The sequence below is a fragment of the Dendropsophus ebraccatus genome, chromosome 1 (assembly GCF_027789765.1).
Source record: "Dendropsophus ebraccatus isolate aDenEbr1 chromosome 1, aDenEbr1.pat, whole genome shotgun sequence".
Lineage (NCBI taxonomy): Eukaryota > Metazoa > Chordata > Amphibia > Anura > Hylidae > Dendropsophus > Dendropsophus ebraccatus.
This window is the reverse complement of record NC_091454.1, coordinates 164,295,728-164,315,650: the sequence shown is the minus strand read 5'-3', so window position 1 is coordinate 164,315,650 and position 19,923 is coordinate 164,295,728. Positions and strand designations below refer to the sequence as shown.

The window sequence follows — 19,923 nt, the reverse complement described above, 5'->3', positions numbered from 1 at the left end:
CAAAAGCTGTGAACGCTTTAGGGTAGCTTCACACGTACCGTATTGCAGCTGATTTGAATGAACACACCATTAAATCTGCACTGTAAAATTCGCTGCGGATCTGCAGCAGAAAATCAGCTGCGATACGGTACGTGTGAAGCTACCCTTAAAAAGATGTATAAAATTACTCAAGTTTACATGCATTAAGTTTGTGGTCTTTTTTACAATGTAGCATACTCTGGCATTTTTTCCAGTGTTTTTCTTCCCATAGACAAAGAATGCGTTTTAAATGTCATCAAATAAAAAACTGCAACAAAAACACTTGTAAAATATACTCTATAAACACTGCTAAAAACTCACTGAAGAAACCTACAAAGTGTACCACTTATTTGTGCTAGCCAAATTGTTACATAAATGTGCAGCTATTATGGACCTGTAATATAGTTTTATATAAAAAGAAGATGGATACAAGTATTTGTATTTTTTTTCCTCCACATGGAAGATCTCCTAATATGTTACGTCAGGTGCTGTTAGGACAGACAGTTCACTGGTAGTGCTGCTGACTGGTGTGTAGAGGTTCAAGGTTCAATCCCTTCTACCACCACTTGTATATGGAGGAGCAAGAAAGTAAGTCTGTATAAGCAGTGTGGACTCTACTGATACTATCCTCCTATATAAAAGGGTACAAGGACAGGCCTGTCAAGGATTGACTGCTGGCCTACTTCATCTACCCACACTCTCATTTGTTGATGTGGGGAAAATGCATTGTTGACGTCTACTTCCTGTGTATTTAGAGGGGCTGTCCAGTATTAGAAAAACGTGGCTGATTTATTTTCAAAACCGGATGTGGGAAAAGTAGTTACAGAATTTTTTTTCTAATTTTGTCTAATCTAAACAAATATATTAAAATTAGGTTTAAAATCAATCAATTGTCAAGAAAAAGCTTGTGAAGCTGTTCGCTACCTTCGGCCGTCGGCTTGTCAGCTGGCTGCCTTTGATCTCTGCTCGGGGTGCATAGAAAAGCTGGATGCAGTCATTGGTAGAAGCTTTGGGAGACGCGCACATCCGCTGCAGTCCGCAAGTGGGCGCGAGCTGAGAATTCTGCAACGGCGTTTCCATCAAAATTACTCAGTGTGCACATACCCTAACGTTGTAACTTTGCTTGTCTCTAAAAACGACAATTAGCTCTAATACTGTTACTTGATTTATCTTTCTGTTACTTTGTAAATTATTACTGGAATTGATTGCTTTGCATTATTCAGATTTCCCACAGGGTTGTTTTGGTGCTTTTTCAGGCGTTCTTTTGTGTGGGGAAGTTATTACACGTGTCTGCTACTAAACAACATTCATTTATTTTTTTAACCCCTTTAGGACAAGACACAGCAGTTTCATTCATTTTCTTCCTCACAGTATTTGTTTATGATATTCACCATGCGGGATTGATAACAAAATATCTAAATTGTTTAAAAAATTCCATACGCATCGATACCAAATGTGTTTTTTTTTATGCTTAGATTTTTTTATATGTAAAATGGGAAAAAGGGGAAAATTAAACTTTCATCATGGGATGTTTTTGTTTACATCCTCAGTAAACTGGAGCCCACCTGACCACCACCCATCTGGCTCTTTAACAGTGAGCACTTTTAGGGTGCGTTCACACTGAGGAATCCGGGCGGATAACCCACCGTGGATTCTGTCACTCGCCCCTCCACCCGTGCCATAGACGCCCATCTATGGTTGGGTGAATTCCGCCATCCGCCCAAAGAATTGACATGTCAGGTCCTTGAGCAGATGGCGGAATCCGCCCCACCACCAGGATTCCTCACTGTGAACCTACCCGATGCCAATAACTCTTGTGGCTGCAGGCAGCATTCTGCATTCGGCCACAAGAGGGCGCTTCCTTTTCTAGCGCATAATGTGCGCTGGCAGAGCAGGAAGAGGATGCATATACCCTGGAGGACTGCAAGCCAGGTGAGTTTCATTTGTTTGTCTTTTTTTTTTTTTTTATAACACAATGGGGGGTTGGGGGTTGCAGACTACCAGCAATTTATTTATGGGGAGCCTAACTACCCATCTACCAAGGGGATACTAATAAGGGGGTGGGGGAGGTTAGGGTTGCTACATGAGGGATTCTATCCACTGGTGGCCTACCTGCACAGACAGGCCTAACTACTAAATAGAAGCATAGAGGGGTCTAACTATTATAAAGGAGCACAGAGGGGACCTACTTACTATAAGTGCTGGAGCATGGAATCTAAAACGTTTTTCTGGCAGATTCTAAAAAGAAGAGTCATGGCTCAGGATGGATGGAAAAAAAATAAAGTTGAACGAATCTTATCAGAGAAGACATCATCTGTAAGTCACTGGTTATGTGTCACTGTTTCAAATACCACCCTATGTGAACACACACACACACACACACACATATATATATATATATATACACACTGTATATGGGGCGCCTTTTCATAGTTCTCCTTGGGCAGCAGAATGGCTTGGTTTACCCCTTGGTGTATGACCCTATAGTAGGGAGCTATATGGCTTCTGTACACTGCAGTGTATGCTCCATCTACATGTGCAATAAATAAAATGCTACAAATAGGAATGAAAGCTGACAAAAAGCGTGTATGGATGAGGGTGGCCACATACTGGATTCTCCTGCTATAAAAAAATAATACAGTAAATGTACACCTGACACTAACCGACAGTGTCTGAGATGCATGGGAGAGCTGTTATTGAGTGCACTGCTCCTCGATCCACCTACAGTCCTTAGTTATTACATGAAAGGAAGAATATCTGAGGGGATTCTTTTCTGCAGTCTCCATTCATAATACAATCCTAGGCTTTTCTCACCATCAGTTACAGATGTGTTATTTCTCCATTTCCTTAAAAGAAATGGCATTTTTAAATTCCTATAAAAGAGCCATACCTAAGCGTCAATGACATGGTTGTCATAGAAACTAGAGTAAGGACGGATTCTGATAAAAGTGTCATGCAGCAATATACCTAGAATACATTTGTACAATGCCATTATTCTTTCTAGTAATTTTCAATTGTGGCGTATATGAGCAGTGTGTAAGAGGGGAGCCTCGAATTTACAGCCCTCTATACTCCTGTAGGACACAGTGTAAATGTGGATGAGTGGATATACATGGCCTGTATAAAGCAGTGGCACAAAGTCTGTACAGCAGCAACTCTGTATTGCATTGTATTATTGCGCCATGTTCCCCTGTGAGCAGTGCTTCTATAGCAGTATACCCATCACACACCATTACCAGCACATGGTACATTCCTTTTCTGTTGAATTCTTTATAAGCTGGGCTGCTTGGTTATAAGAAACTTCTGAAAGGAGAGATGTTTGATCAAACACAGAGACAAAAACAGCACAGGGGTAGTGTTGAGCGAACCTGTCAAAATCTTCAGTTTCGGCAATGTTATTAAGACCCAAACTCTCAGTGTTTGAATCCCTGTGACTGCAGAAGTTGGATGCCACCGTAGGAAGTCTTGGAAAACATGGATACACGCACAGGCTGTATTCATGTTCTCTGTCCATGATTAGTATGTGCATGTGTTCTGAGTCTGAGATTACATGTATGCATGCCCCGGGCCATACCAATTCAGGTAATCAACTGTAAGCAACCCTGCTTAGCTGTACGCTTCACTCCTGGTACACCACTTGATCTGACTTATTGCAGGGGGTGGGCTCCATAGACTTATATAAAAGCCCATCTCCTGCATTGAGTCTTGCAGAACACTGAGTCAGAGAGTGGTTCTCCTTGCTATGTCTAAAGATAAGTAGGGGTCTCAACAAAAAGACCCCTAATGATCAGGACTTTTGACACATTTGTGTAACATGATAAAAGAGGTTTTTTTTTAGAAGGAACAGTAATGCTTTAAAGTTATACTTTAATTTGCAGGTGCAAGTCTTCACCTTATGCTCGGATGTCTCTGTCATTGCCATAGACTTCAAATGGACCAGCAGGGTGCATGGTCGACTGTCGTTCCACCTAAGCAACTCCTACCTGTGGTCTTGTGGTAAGGGTGAATAGGGGGAGATAAACAGGAGTTCCCGCACCTGGACCACCACTGGTCCAGGTAGAGAGCGGCGCCAGCTATGGCACACTGAGGCAGGTGAGATCCCGTAAATTCTGCCTGATTTATGTACCCTAATAGCTTCTAGATAAAATATGCTTACATTGTAAATCCACTCCATCTATTATGTTTGAAAGTGGTTCTCAAGCTAAAATATCTTAGGAAACACAAATGATAAATGATGCAATGGTGACATTATTCCAAAGAAACTGGGAAGTAAAAAAAACTACAGTTGACAATTCATAAAATATACACTTTATTGTAACTGGTGCTTATTGTGAATGTCTTATTTAATCCGTGAAGGTACATACCTTTCCAAACTGGAGTAAAGCAATACCCTTGCAAAAGAAAATAGAGAAGCTATAAAATGTTTAAATATATTTTACTTCTCCCTTCCATCTTTGCTGTGGAATGCATTGTAGAAATATTGTAGAAAATAAGGCAGACTCCTGATAGGGAACCAAACTGCAAAATGTGGGGGCAGAGGAGAGCTTTCACTGTCCTCACCCCTTAAAAGCCAGTGGACCTGCCAACACATTGCATAGCAACTCCTGGCGCCCACTGGCATCGCAGGGTAAAATCAACTGATAGTGAAAAAGGGCCGTCACCAAATTAAAAAGCTAAAATGTCCCTCCTGTGGCACTAAATCCAAAGCATTATCATTATTCAGGAAAAGGAGGAAAAAAATCATCATAAATCAAAATTTAAACAATAGTTTCACTACCCACGTGAGTCGTACAGTGCAATACAAATATGGGATTCGGTAATATTGATGGATTAGAAGTGACTATGAATCGTGAGAATCTGTAATGCATCTAGAGTTGGCTTTGGCTTTTTGTCTTTTTTATAAATTCATAGAAAATATTGAACATCTAATAAAATAAATAAAACATATTTTAATCATAGATGCTAATGATCAAGTTTTGTGTCTTTTATACAATTTGCTACTAAACAGCCTTGAGAAAGCTCCCTATCAGTAGTGTGCAGAGGTGAATGATTGCCCCTTCCGTGATATTAAAAAATAGAGTAGATCTATTTTTCAGAGATCAAAAACTCCTTCATAAAGAGTGCATTTAATGTGTTGATTGTTACAACTATAAGTGCTTTAAAAAAAAAGCAGAGTGTTCTCTTAAAAGCCGCGAGACACCAAAGATGATTTTCCTTCACTTGCAGGTTTGAGTCTGTTTGTTTTTTTTTCTGAGCAAATCTCTTGAAGAAAACTTTTCATCCGAGGAATCTTCAAGGTTTTCATACAGATATGAAGAAAATTAACTGATATTTTGTGAAGAACCCGTCAGTACAAATATTGCAGCAATCCAGTGTAATTTAACTTGTGAGATAAGTTAATGCAAAAGGCTTTTTTTTTTCTTTAAATATATTTCTTTTATATCAAAGTTTACTGCAGGGTACTGGAGGTATCTTTTGACCTGACAATCCTTGTTACATGAACATCCTGTAGGATGAAAAATCAGGTTCTGGCAACGATGAACCAAAACTATCTGGGTCCCTTAGAAGGGAGGGCTTCATTGGCTGAGAGGTGGTAATGGACGCCAGAATCTGCTATTCGGGGGGCGGTCGTAGAGTTTTTAGCTGTCTTTCATCTAGTGATTTCCAATATTTGAAATTATTATCCAAATGTTGCATTAAGTTCGGCAAGTCAGCAAAAGCTGCAACAAAAATCAATGGTCAGTGTTTTTGGTATAAACATTAAACAAACACAATATCGCTATGCTCACACATAGTATTTCCGTCAGTCTTTTTTTTTAACCGAAACTGGGAGTGGGTTGAAAACACAGAAACTAGGCAGATCTTTCCATTATAATTTTGCCCTGTGAGTTGCACTCCTGGTTTTGGTTGAAAAAAGACTGACGGAAATGCAATGTGTGAAAGTGGCCTATGATTTATTTATTTTAAGACTAATGTTAAATCTTTCACTTGTTGGAGATTTATGGTATAGGTTTGTCAGGTAATCACTAGCCCTATTACACAGGGCAATAAAGACCTGTCTAGTGGATAATTGCCTAATATTATAGGGCCATTAGTGCTTCTACTGTAAATCGAAAGCTCCCTTATTGTATAAGTATTATATACTATTCTATCATAGTATAAAAGTTATGCAGGTTTCTAATGTACTTTAAGTTTCCTCATCATTTTAACCCCTTCACGTCAGCAATACGTACATATATGTTCCTGCTGCACATAATCTGTGCAGCAGAATCATGTATATATGTTCCTGACTGTAAAAGGGGTTTGATGTGTGCGGGACCGCTGCAGTGAGAGCGGCCATCTATGCATAGAGTCTGCTCTCAGGCAGACTCTATACATAGATCGCTAATAACACTGATCTGTGCTATGCTACGGCATAGCATAGATCAGTACATACAATCTAATGATTGCAGGTTTTAAAGTGAATTAAAGTGTTTTTTCAAAAAGTGTACATCAGAACTCTGCAGGCCGAAAGATCATCCGTCCGGTACTGCAGTTCCGGCCAGGATGATCTTTTCACAGACCGGCCGCTCCGTGACCTGGTCTCTTACGCCATGTGAACATGGCCTAACGATGTATTTAAAATGCTATATACAAAAACCCCCTAAAAACCCCCAAAGAGATAAACATTTAACAAGTCAAATCTTACCATCCCATGCATCAAACATGTCAGTGATGAAATAATCCACAAATGAGATCTGCGATTTCGGAATACTACACGTATTCCTGTCAAACACAGGCATTACCACAGGCAAACCTTGCCGCTTCTCTTCATCTGTCTAGAAAATAAAACAGCAATTCAACAAAATTGTAAGAAATTTAAGGCACTAACCCAATTTACATAAGCAAACAGAGCTGACATGGATTTGCTAATGTTTCTTGCTGTGTAAACTAGGTTACTTTAAGGGACAATGTTTGGTGGGAAAAGAAAAGTACATCTAAAAGAACGGCGCTTAGAGCTGTAAATCTGATTTACTAGGCATTGTTAATGGTGATCATCACGACTCAATGATTGGAATCAATGGAATCAATGGAGACTTTAATGAAAGTCTCTATCCTGCTGTTACATTTCCATAGCACGCAAGATGTTGAGGATAAAAGGTAATTCTCTTACCATAATCCATTGCAACGATTTGGGGCAAATTGTACTTTATTTGACTATGCAAATTAGGCAGTTTGGTACACTGATCCTTCTCAGCCGACTCACCCCTATATTGGCGATTATCAATGCTAGCTGCCCTCGGTGCAGCAAACCGCCTAATTTGCATATTGAATAAAGTACAAATCTCCAAAAAAACAGCACTGAGGATTAGGGTAAGAAAAATTATCTTCATCCGCAGCTCCCTGTGGCCTATTAGGACATATCGGTAGGTTCGATGATTCTAACTTGCTGTTAGTTTACCTTTAATGTTGTCATTGTAGAATTTATACTATTGGCTGAATATTAGCATTAGAACTCGACAATGCTCCATGGTTACTATACCCAGCTTCAATTAAAATAAATAAATATATATATGTATATAGCAGTGTGAAACCACTCAAAAGGTGGTCACTTTTACACAAACAGCTTGCATTGTGATTGTACAAGATGACAAGATATTATCTCACCTGTGCGAAATACTCTTCTGATATCCTCCCAGCCCACTCAATGCATTGCTCTAGTGCTCGGCATGGATTGGAGATATCTGCACACTTGATGAGCATCCTCTTTATAAGTATTCGATTTTCTGGAGATGTCAATATGTTTTTGACAGACTCATCATCACTGATGCTTCCCTACATACAAGGGAAAGAGACTGCATTAACAAACAAAACAGAGTAACTATAAGAGTTGGAATATACCGCTATTTTTACATAATCCAGAAGAACCCTCCCTGATACACCCGCCACCACTGGTAATGCTTTTTTTTCCACTCACATAGCTTTTATATCTGTTGATTTTTTTATGTATCTGTTGACACTTTATTACTTGTGCTATTCTAAAAATCTATTTATTTGTTTTAGAGGTGAGTGCTTGGTAGGCCCATCTGTGACCCACATTGACGTGTATGGTGAGGTCTCGTTTCCTTGATCACATCTCAAAGACCAGCAAAACACTGTCAGACAGAAGTCGTTGCAGTCGAAAATCAAAGCTTAACATGAGGGACAGAAGAGCACTTTGTTGGATTGTAGCCAAAAAACAAAAACAGCACAAGTAATACAGCTTATCAACAGCAATATACAGTACGCTAAGGAACATCTATAGGGATCTCCTAGTTAGTTTGTCCAATCTCGGTAGTATTATCATACGTAACAATTACATGGAGACTTATTGAGAAGTCAACTCCCCATTGCTAAGCTGAAGACATTACTGCATGGTCACTGGTGGAAATTGCGAGTAGACATGACAACAATCAGATATAACATTGATAGAGCATAATAATGCATTATAAACTTCAAGGGAGGGGATTAACCAAGGCTTGCATGCTTTATGCTTTTATGGTATAACAAAATTGCTATTATGCTCAAAGATGGTGTAAGCATTGATAAGTCAACCTACCAATGTTTGTGAGAATTTGCTAAGACTCATGAAAGTAGCTTTCCTAGGAAAGAGCTCAATATAACACACAAATTCTCTGTTATAAATTGTAAAAATAAACCAGTACGTCTGAATACCAGGGTTTTCGAATGCGTCATTTGCAGCACTACCAGCTTCCCATGCTTAGAACTCAGAAAGAGTGATATAGGATAACGTTTATCCACAATGGATGTGCAGCCTACATTTGTTAACCCAGAAAACATCAAAGTAATGTTTTCACTGTGCTATTATACTGCTGATGATGTATGCTCCATAGCAGCCTTTACAATTATTTTACTTCTTGTAACTTCCAAATATTTTATAGAAAGCGACATTTGGCAGTCCTGCTCACCCCATTCTCCTCTAGTGCAGCTAATGGCTTATTGATGCTGTTGACAAACTTGTTGACATGTTCAAAGTGCTTCGTCATTTCTGTGGCTAAAACCATGTCGATAATCGCTTGCCGCAAAGTGCGGTATTCATTTCTGTTCAAAGAACACAACATAAAACAGATAAATGTGCAGAATACATAAATAACATACTAAAAAGGTGTCAAAAACTTTTTTTTTCTTCCTATTTTACCTTTCCATGTTCTTGAATATATTGCACTTGTCATCTCTTGTCGTCAGCTGGAAGGCCAGCGCTGCATGATGGCTCTCCAACACTGCCGTATCGTTGTATAGAATGGCCAATTCACTTCCGGCATTGCACAGGAATGAGTTTGTTCTCCCAGGGTGATCCACATCATGAACAGTGGCAGCAATGAGAGCAGCAACCTCATCGATCTGGTCTAGGCTTTGCTAAACACACATGTCACAGTATCAATAGGATGGCTTATAGAAAAGAGACACTTTCAGAATTCATTTACTAGGGCACATAAACACTAAAAGGTAAACTATTGTATCTACTAGATTCATGAAAAACAACTGAAATGTATATAGACACCTAGCATGGATGTCATTGTAATAACACACTTCAACTGGTGCCTCATACCAGTAATCGACACGAAACTTAAAAAAAAAAAAAGTAAAAGGCCCTATTATACAGAACTCTAATTGGCCGAATCAATCATCAGCTGATCGTTTTTTGTTTTTTTTTAAGGTCCATTCCTAAAATCATTGGCGCTGACCACACATGTTTACGTCTAACAGAAATGTATGGCCGACGGCTAAACAAACAGTTAATACATTACCTGTCCACGCTCTCGGTCTCCTGCACTCTGTATGTGTGCTGGTGAGTGTATGTGTGCTGGTGAGCTCAGCTTGTCAGCTGAGACAATCCGCTCTGAATCTGCAGCCGCGGGATCGGGAAGCATGCAGAGTGCAGGAGAAGATCGAGAGCGTGGACAGGCAATGTATTAACTGTTTGGGCAAGGGCTGCAGGACATTGCTAACGATGTCCTTGCAGCCCTTGCTAAACAATTATCGGGCCATGTGATAGGCCCAGTAAACGAGTGCTGATCTACCAGATCAGTGCTCGTTTACATTATTGATCGGGCTGCCATCAGCCTGTCTAATAATACTCTAAGAAAGGAGAACTGTCCCATCACACCTGGTTGGTCAAAGCCAATGCTTTGGCTGTCCAGGCATGATAAGAACTGTAGTTTTGCAATGGGGGAAGGGCTATAGGTTCCCTATCCCTGATTTAAAGGAATAATGTACCCCTGAGTACTAAAAGTTAACTAGGGTTTCCATAGCCTCTGCCTCATTCTTTTATGCTGTATATCACTATATATATATATATATATATATATATATATATATATATATATATATAAATAATCCATCCATGCAAGCATTCAGGTGAGTAACTTTGTAAATATATGCTATTACAAATCCTGTACTGTTCTTAAATCACAGTCTTAATTGTAATCCAGAGCTGCATTCACAATTCTGCAGGATTCTATCTAGCTGTCCCTCTGCAAACAAACTTGTTAACTGTTTCTAATAGGCAAAAGGATGATGACTCCAGCTCAAGATATAAACTTGTTATTGGTGCAAAATCAAAATAAAGTAATGTTTTTACAAAGTAAGATAACTTTGCGTGTTCATTAGACCTATAAAAATGTCATCTTGTAAGGATGGCTGTCTGCATTTCTTGTGTCAGCAATATACCTACTTTCCATTAAACATATAGACAATTGTGCTCCTCCATTGTATGCTAGTAATAGATCATGTTCAGTATGTTTTTATCTGCAATACCCTATAGGGCTATGTTCACACACCGTCATTTACCAGCAAATAACAGATGTTTTTGTTGTTGTTTTTTTAACAGTAGCCATGATATTAATCGCTAAAGCCTTTATTTGTCGTTAAATGACAGCTGACTAATAAAAACAGTCCTTATTTTGACAGTGTGTGAACATAGCCTAGATGTGCATGTTTTCCCACAGCACAGGTCAGAATCTTCCTTACCTTTACCCTCTCTTTGCACAGGAAGTAAGCAGTGGCATGTAAGACATCGGCGGAATGTGTTGAATTATGATATGCATTGCCTGAATGGTAGTTTGACTCAATGACGTGCAGCCAGGACCTCAAAGTAGCTTCTGAGCAGTTTAGGAATGAACAAACCCCAAACCGAGCAAACATTTTAAGGCCAAGGTAAACTAAAGGCCTGCGTGAAAAGAGCAAAATGATTCTTTCAGAAGGAGTGGAGAAAATAGAACTCTACTAAAGTTATGACATATGAAAAAAGAAAAACATATAACAAAAAATAGCAACATATGTTGAAAACAAAGGAAAGGACAAAGTATAACATTTCAACAAAATTTTAAAGGTGACACATACAGAAAAAGATTATTGATGGAATTAGGTTCTGTTCATAAGAGAACCCACAATGCTCTGCAGGATTAGTGCATCACCCCACCCCAGTTGGGGTGACTTACAGTGGGTATAGTCAGGGGGTTCCACTTAGGGTTCTTTTCCACCAGACGATTATCGGCCGTACCTGGCCAATAATCATTTAATGTAATAGTTAATATTTAAAGGCATCAATCAGCCGAAATGCACAATGTCGGCTTATCGTTATTTTAAAGCATAAACCAAATCAATATCTTGGTAATGACGGTCTGCTGCCTGTCGCTCCGTGTAATAGGAGCGGTGGGAGCAGACCGTCGCTATCTTCTATGGACCGTCATTAGATAGTCCAGGCAGACCCTCTTGCAGCTCCATGCTGGATGTCTGTGCGTGAAGTAGCACAGACGAGTAAGCTGATAAATGGAGGAAGTAGAACCACAGGCAACATAATATTTCCCATCAAAATATGAAGCCTCTGACCTAGGTGTGAGCAGGAGACACATATGACACATGAAGTCATATTCAGGAACAAAAGAAAACATCCATATTATTATATATAGAATATTATTGTACACAAATGCCTATAAATGTAAGATACTGCTGTAGTTGACCACTTTAAATGTGTGGAAAGCCAACCTGAAGTCTTTAAAGTTCTACTATAATATATTCTAACAATAAACTTTCATTAGCCCTTATTTTCCTATTTCCATCAGCTTTCAAAAGAAGATCAGCAACTAAAACAAACAATAGTAACCGAAAGGCTGCAGCATGAAAAGCTTCAACAAACAACTACAGCACAAGGCCAGTATGCTCCACCACAGATTTTTTTTTACATGTGCTGGTGACATACCTGGAAGAATAAAAGTGTCAATAAAAAAATTCTATAACAATCTTGGGCTGCCAATGCCGGACGGCTATTAGGTTATATAGTACAATATAGTACAAACACATTTTCTTCTCTCATTGAATTTCTTAACACTAGTGTTCATGTTCACATATTATTCTTGGTCTCTGCTTTTTAAGTTTCTTGTTAATTGAGTTTTCTTCAGCACAAAATGTAAAAAAAATAGGCAAAAATATAGCATAATTTCTCTATAAGATATATCTGGGCCTGAGTGTCCCCATTCTTGTTCAGTCTATGATGTTCTTTTTTAGTGATGAGCGAATACTGTTCGATCGAATAGATATTCGATCAAAAAGTAAGGTATTCGATAGTATCGAATTTTATCGAATATTAGTATAGAATATTATTGAATAGTACGCCGAATATTCGATAAGCATTCAAATCCCTACTGTATTGGTGTACTGTAAGGCACTCTGTACACCAAGTGCTTTGTGCTCCTGATATTTGCTAGAGTGCTAGATCTAAAAAAAAGAGTAGTATGTGTGTTCATCCAGTGCTACGTGCTGCTACGTCATACATAAATATAAAGGGTAAAGCAAGCACTCTGCTCACCAAGTGCTTTGTGCTGCTAATATGTGCTAGACTGCTAGATCTTAAAAAAAAAAAAAAAAAAAAAGTAGCATGTGTGTTCATCCAGTGCTACGTGCTTCTATGTCATACATAAATACAAAAGCAGGCTGCTGTGCTACTATAAGGCACTCTGCTCACCAAGTGCTTTGTGCTGCTGATACGTGCTAGATCTAAAAAAAAAAAAAAAAAAAAAAAAAAAGTAGTACGTGTGTTCCTCCAGTGCTAAGTGCTGCTATATCATACATAAATACACAGGATGGTACAAGCAGGCTGCTGTGCTACTATAAGGCACTCTGTTTAAAAAAGTGCTATGTGCTACATAATACAGCCGTCCAGCTTTACCTATAAAATATTCATACACCCTTTAATAACCAGGTAATTCACCTGTTTTCACCTACATGCAATTTTTTGGGGGGGGGGCTCACTGCGATTTTGGGGTGTTAGATGCTTCCCCTGCTGTCCCAGTTGCATTCCAGTGGTGTTGGCATCATTTCCTGAGGTTTCATTGTGGACTTGGTGACCTCCAAGTGGTCGAATAGATGTTTTTCAATAATCGAATACTTGTTCCCATAGACTTTAATGGGATCAAATATTCAATCTAATAGTTGAATATCAGGGAGATATTCGCACGAATATCGAATATTCGAATATTTCACTATTCGCTCATCACTATTCTTTTTATTTAATCTTTTCCGTAATAAAAACTTGTTTGGAAAAAAAAAGACTATATAGTACAATGAATGAAATTTACTGATGACCTTAGTTGTCCCTTTGTCGACATTTTAGCATTTTCAACACACCCTTTACATCAACAAAAAATAACACACTGTTCTGTCAGCTGCTGCCCCCCTATTCCAAGTATTTTGCTGGTTAGGCCAAAACATGTTCTAAAAATGTCCAAAGAAGTAACTGTAACAACTCATGACAGACTTACTAAAGAAATAAGGATTTTTAATGCACTTACATGTTCTTGATCTTGAAATAATATTTTAAGCAAAGTAACAATCCAGTGTATTTATTGCTATGTTTATCAAACAATATTAGGTAAATTAACATTGTTTATCTATACACTGTTGTGACATTTTAGGACCCTATTACACAGAGCGATTTACTTGTGTAATAAAGACAACCATCAGTTGATGTCAACGATCGGCAGATTGTGTCTTTTGGTCCTGACCAACTACGCATCGCCACAAGTATACACATTACCTCTCCATGCTTCCCGCTGTCTTCCTGCTTTTCCCTGAAGCCGCCCCCTGGAAGTTGCACCAACAGCTGTGGGGAGCAAGGAGAAGCCAGGAAGACACCAGGGAGCGTGGAGAGGTAATGTAATGTATATAACTTTTATTATTTTACACTTTTAAAACAAGGGCTGCACAAACATCTCTAACAATGTCCATGCAGCCCTAGCTGCACGTTTATCGAGCCGTGTAATAGACTCAGTAAATGAGCAGATTGTTTACATTACCAATCAGGCCATGTAATACGTCCCTTACTGTAATACCATACAGATCACTTTCCAGCAGTCCCCCACTTATCACAGACAAACCAGAAAGTCCCAGCTTAGTTTTAGGCTTAGTCATCAGAATAAAAACTGCAAGGTTTCAGGATTATATTAAAATATTGAGAGTAAAATGAAAAATAAATAAATAAAAGTCACCAAAAATTGTTAAAAAAAAAAAAAAAAAAAAAAGCTATGTTTAATATAAAAAAATTGATTGAAACAATAAGTCATTTTCTGATGTCACATGCCCTTTAACATTAGGTTCTTTTTTGACCATCCTGATGCCATATACTGGTGATATATTAAAAAACAAAAAAACACATTATAGTATCTTCATGGTGTATTGTGGGAAGTCTTCTGTGAGGCTCTCCACCATTACAGGTAAATTATATATGCTTTTCTATCACCATCCAATATCAGGTTGCTGTATTCACAAGCCTTGAGAACATTTTATAGAGTGACTTTAGTGATACCATAGAAGCAGCAACAGTACCTTTTATGAGTGGCAGCCTCCAATTCAAAGATATCAAACTCCCATTCCTCTTCATTCTCCATTGCCTGAGCTATCCGAGGTGGGATGTCAGTAAGGGAGAGAGATGAGATTAAATGCCCAGAAGACGGATGGACTTCTGTTTAAATAAGGAGAAATTGATATGAAATCATATACTGGAGCACCATGACACAATACAAAAGTAAAGACACTAAAGTGATCTGAACTTACTTGCTGTTAAGATATACTCGTTCCCTGAAAGTCTTCTTAAACCATCCTTAAAAAAAACAAAAAAAACATCAGAATTACATCTTTAAACTTAGATAGCAATCATTCTTATAAACAACTGCATAAAAGTCTTAGTTTATAAAGATGGAAAGAGTATAGAACAGTGCAGATACAGTATATGTGCAGCAGTTACATCAAGGACCTGGCAGCACAATAACACTGCACTGAAAAAATACAGCATGCAATTAGGGGCGTAGCTAGGATTCACGGGGCCCCATAGCAAAAAATTTTAAGGGGCCCTCCTCTCCTACACACAACACAAAGCACTGCACATATAAATATATATACAGTATATGCTCTGTGATGTGGTGAAAAAATAAAATGTCTTGTGGCCAGAGGCAGAATCCTGGCTGCAGCCACAAGAGTGACTGGCAGAGCAGAGAGCCAATGTTTGCTTGCTATGACAGTCCACTGTTTTTACCTAAAAGGGCCCATTAGGAGCCCTTATGGTTAAATACATAGGTGCAGGAGCAGACTACCCTCTGCTTAACCCCTTATGCACTGCACTGTGTAAGTGACCCAAAGTTCAGAAGACAAAGATATCTGCTTTACTGCTTGTGCACTAATAACCCCTGACCCCTGACAGAGGTTATCAGAGGAGATCTTTGTCTTCTGCTTGTTAACCCTTTTTTGTGTTGCAGCATGTAAGTAAACATTGGGTCACTTACACACTGCAGTACATAAGGGGTTAAGCAGAAGGACACACTCTCTTACTTTCTCTCCCGGGGACCCCCTCCTGCATGGGCCCCATAGCAACTGCCTACCCTGCCTATATGGTAGCTACGCCACTGCATGCAATACCATTAATATATTCCATACATCGTGTAGAAGAAGTTTAGCTAGGCACTGCCTCTCCGTCTATGTATAGCGGGTGCTGGGTGAGTACGGTTTGGCCCGGGCGGGCTAGGATGTGATACTTTTAGTGAGGCACTAAAGGTGGTGCTCTGCCCGTAAACAGTCCAATGCAAGCAACAAAATAACGAGAAGGCGGCCACTCACCATACAAGTGCTGGATTTATTGTCTCATCACCATAATAGGTTACAGGCAGTCATGCTTTGTGCGTCCCACTAAGGCTATGATCGTTTCGCGTTTGCACGCTTCCACTGGCCTCGTAGTACGTAATGACGTGGGCACGTCTGGGTTATATGCCCTGCGTGCCTCACAAGTATAAACATGGCGAGATATTTAAAGTGACAGTAACAAATAAAGTATATATACATAAAAACCTTATCACCAAACTCATATAAACACAAACTTAAGTGTAGACACTGTCGTTTCTGCCAGTTTAACGTGAGCGCAAGGGTCCTCCATTTAGGTGGGTATAAACACTGCGTGAATCAAATGATTACATGTAGAAGCAAATATGTTGTGTATACAGTGATGTGTCCTTGCGTTTTTTTCTATGTGGGGAAAACCATTAGGCATCTGTATGTGAGGTTTAGAGAACATTACAAATCTGTAAGAACAGGTGTAGGTTCACCCAAATTAATAGAGCATGTCATCCAGAAGCACAATAGTGACCCTAGTGTATTACGGTTTGCAGGTCTAGATTGTCCACACCCCGAAGAGAGGCGGCGGCCGTCAAAAATTATTTCTGCAATGGGAAGCAATGTGGATATCAAAAACTGGCGCCTTGGGCCCCCTTGGATTGAACGATCGTAATGATCTGAGTGTGTTTATATGAGTTTGGTGATAAGGTTTTTATGTATATATACTTTATTTGTTACTGTCACTTTAAATATCTCGCCATGTTTATACTTGTGAGGCACGCAGGGCATATAACCCAGACGTGCCCACGTCACTACGTACTACGAGGCCAGTGGAAGCGTGCAAACGCGAAACGATCGTAGCCTTAGTGGGACGCACAAAGCATGACTGCCTGTAACCTATTATGGTGATGAGACAATAAATCCAGCACTTGTATGGTGAGTGGCCGCCTTCTCGTTATTTTGTTGCTTAATATATTCCATTATCCAGTGATAAAACAGGAAAATAAGATTATACACTTATAAAGCCTTGTATTCAATACTGGCTAATTTCTGGCACTCTTATGTGCAGGGTTATAACAAGGAACCATGAGGCAACACAGCACACCAGGAATCTGGGCACAAGGTGGTATCTTTCCCCCTTTCCTTGATCTCCCATTGATCTACATTCATTTTCCCTCCCTTTCTTTCCATCATTCAGATATCTAAGTATAGATGGGCCCCTAGTTGCCCTGCTTTCTAGCAGCTTCTAAACCATGGGTGTCAAACTCAGGCCCTCCAACTGTTATAAAACTACAATTCACATCATGCCTGGACAGCCAAAGCTTTGATGAGAATTGTAGTCTTGTAACAGCTGGAGGGCCTGAGTTTGACACCTATATTCTAAACCAGGGATGGGGAACATTCAGCCCCCCAGCTGTTGCAAAACTACAATTCCCATCATACAAATTCCTTGTGATCACCTGCAATCCCATTAACAGACAAGAATGCACAGACCAACTACTAACTGGGAATCTGCAGACTGGTCAGGAGACACCTGGTAAGAACCTGAATATGCTTGAAGCATTACAGGTTATTTCTTGAATGTTCCTGCAGTTAAAGGGGTAGTGCGGCGCTAAACAATTATTCACTAAATAACACACATTACAAAGTTATACAACTTTGTAATGTATGTTATGTTAGTGAATGGCCCCCTTCCCCGTGTTCCCCCCCACCCACACTAGACCCGGAAGTGTAGTGCTCAACCCCCGTCCGTCATCTTGGGACAAGGATGTCATCTTTGGGAGGCTGGCCGCTCCAGCCCTCCTTCATTCCAGCCCCCCCTCTGCGGTGTCATCAGCTGCTCAGCCACGATTGGCTGAGCACAGTTATACTCAGCCAATCGCGGCTGAGCAGCTGATGATACGGCAGAGGGGGGCCAGCACGAGGGACGGTCGGAGCAGTTCGGCCGGCCTCCCGAAGATTACATCATTGTCCCAAGATGGCGGACGGGGGTCGACACAAATCAGGTGAGTATAGAGCACTACACTTCTAGGGGTGGCGTGGGTGGGGGGAACACGGGGAAGGGGGCCATTCACTAACATAACATACATTACAAAGTTGTATAACTTTGTAATGTGTGTTATTTAGTGAATAATTGTTTAGCGCCGCACTACCCCTTTAAAGTGAATGAGTCTAATAACATTACATTTCGGCATTCTAATATCTGCAATGCCCTCTAAGAAAGACACAAACTCCAGGGTGGCATTTACCTTAATACAATCACATAATGTCATATATGAGTTAACAATAGCATTACAAACACAAAGAGATATAATTCAAGGCCCAAGGCCTTCAATGACTGCTATATTCTTACATGTTTTTTTTTCTCCTGGTAATAGGTATGCTTTCTCAGACATTTCTACCCTGTGCATATCATAAGAATAACCTCTAACATGGGCAGCCGCACAGAGAGGATGTGGGAAAGACACAGCTGTCTCCATGTCAGGACTTTCTCCGCACACTTCCTGAATGCTGGCAGTGACATGTAAATAACAAGACTGCCAATCTGTTAACCCATCGCTGAACACACTTACAGGATGCACATATTTATAACAGGATGTGAATATACATTTATTAAAATGTGAGAATGATTAAGCAATAGAAACTGCATACGTAAAGCACCATTCACATCACATATTGGGACAGCACTGCTGGTATATGTAAGACTACATTCAAAAAGGTATTTTAGCATACCCCAGCAGATCTGGGACATACCTATAAACTTTAGAAGCTCAAACTAGAGATGGGTAAACCTTGAGCATGCAGAAGTTGGATGCAGCCCTAAGGCTATCTACTGCGAATGACCGAACAACGTCTTATTCAATGCGAACGATTTGCGAACGAGCAACGATAAAAATAGATCCAGGTCTTATAAAGCGATCAACGATTTCTCGTTTGGTCGTTAATCGTTAACTGCATTTCAACCGAACGATTATCGTTTAGATTCGAACGATTTAACGATAATCTGAACCATAATCGTCCGGTGGAATAGGGCCCTAAAAGGGATCTGTTTCCCAAATTTATTTGAGGAAGTCAAAAGGCCCTGTCTACTATAGTCCTGCAAACTAAACCTATACATTTATAATACAGTGCAAACATAGTCACTGGTAGAGTGGTAGTAGTTATGGGGTATCCCCACAATCCTGGTGCACTGCCCTTCACTGTTCAAATCAAATAAGTGCTCAAACAAGGTGGATGAACATTTTAAACCCCGAAAATCCACATGGTCCAAGAGTGTTCAGAATAAGAAAAAGGGCACAAGTTTTGCCAGAAACATGTCGGGGCACTGATCTATGTGTACAGTACACTATGGTTTCCTGAATAAAAGAAATCACAAAGCCAGCTCTGATGTTTTGTTCCTCATACAGTGTGGAGCCTATATCAAGCCCTGTCTAAGTGACACAGTACAGAAATGGTGAGCTGGATCTTTTTCTTTTATCTAGTTGCCCTGGGATTCATCCTACATCATTAGTTGTACTCATCTTGGTTGAGCATACGCTGCTCTTCTAAAGTGGCCCTTCCTTCCATACAGTGCATGTGCACTAGAATCACTTTCACTACACAGGTCGGAATTGGAAACGGTTTTAAGTGAAGCGATAGCTCATCTATCATCATGTGCGCTGTTTGGTGGTAAGGCAGGCATAGTTTAGAATAAATCACTAAAACTTTTCTATCGCACAGCAAATAATCATAATGCTGGAACCCCTTATTGAAGGTGTTCTGATGTAG

At 39.8% G+C, this 19,923-nt stretch overlaps 1 protein-coding gene across 4 annotated transcripts in view; it reads right to left on the bottom strand.

The window, feature by feature from the left end:
- Positions 1-4,314: 4,314 nt before the first annotated feature.
- The window catches only part of PDE8A (phosphodiesterase 8A), a 189,145-nt gene continuing 173,536 nt past the window's right edge, over positions 4,315-19,923 (bottom strand). For all 4 annotated transcript variants that reach the window (XM_069983555.1, XM_069983537.1, XM_069983546.1 and 1 more), the window contains 8 exons: positions 15,109-15,154; positions 14,881-15,016; positions 11,029-11,227; positions 9,197-9,414; positions 8,967-9,099; positions 7,666-7,833; positions 6,707-6,836; positions 4,315-5,738 (listed from right to left, as the gene is read on the bottom strand). In XM_069983555.1, the coding sequence (XP_069839656.1) occupies positions 5,632-5,738; positions 6,707-6,836; positions 7,666-7,833; positions 8,967-9,099; positions 9,197-9,414; positions 11,029-11,227; positions 14,881-15,016; positions 15,109-15,154 (1,137 nt within the window). In that variant the 3' untranslated portion in view covers positions 4,315-5,631. The remainder of the gene's footprint in view (positions 5,739-6,706; positions 6,837-7,665; positions 7,834-8,966; positions 9,100-9,196; positions 9,415-11,028; positions 11,228-14,880; positions 15,017-15,108; positions 15,155-19,923) is intronic.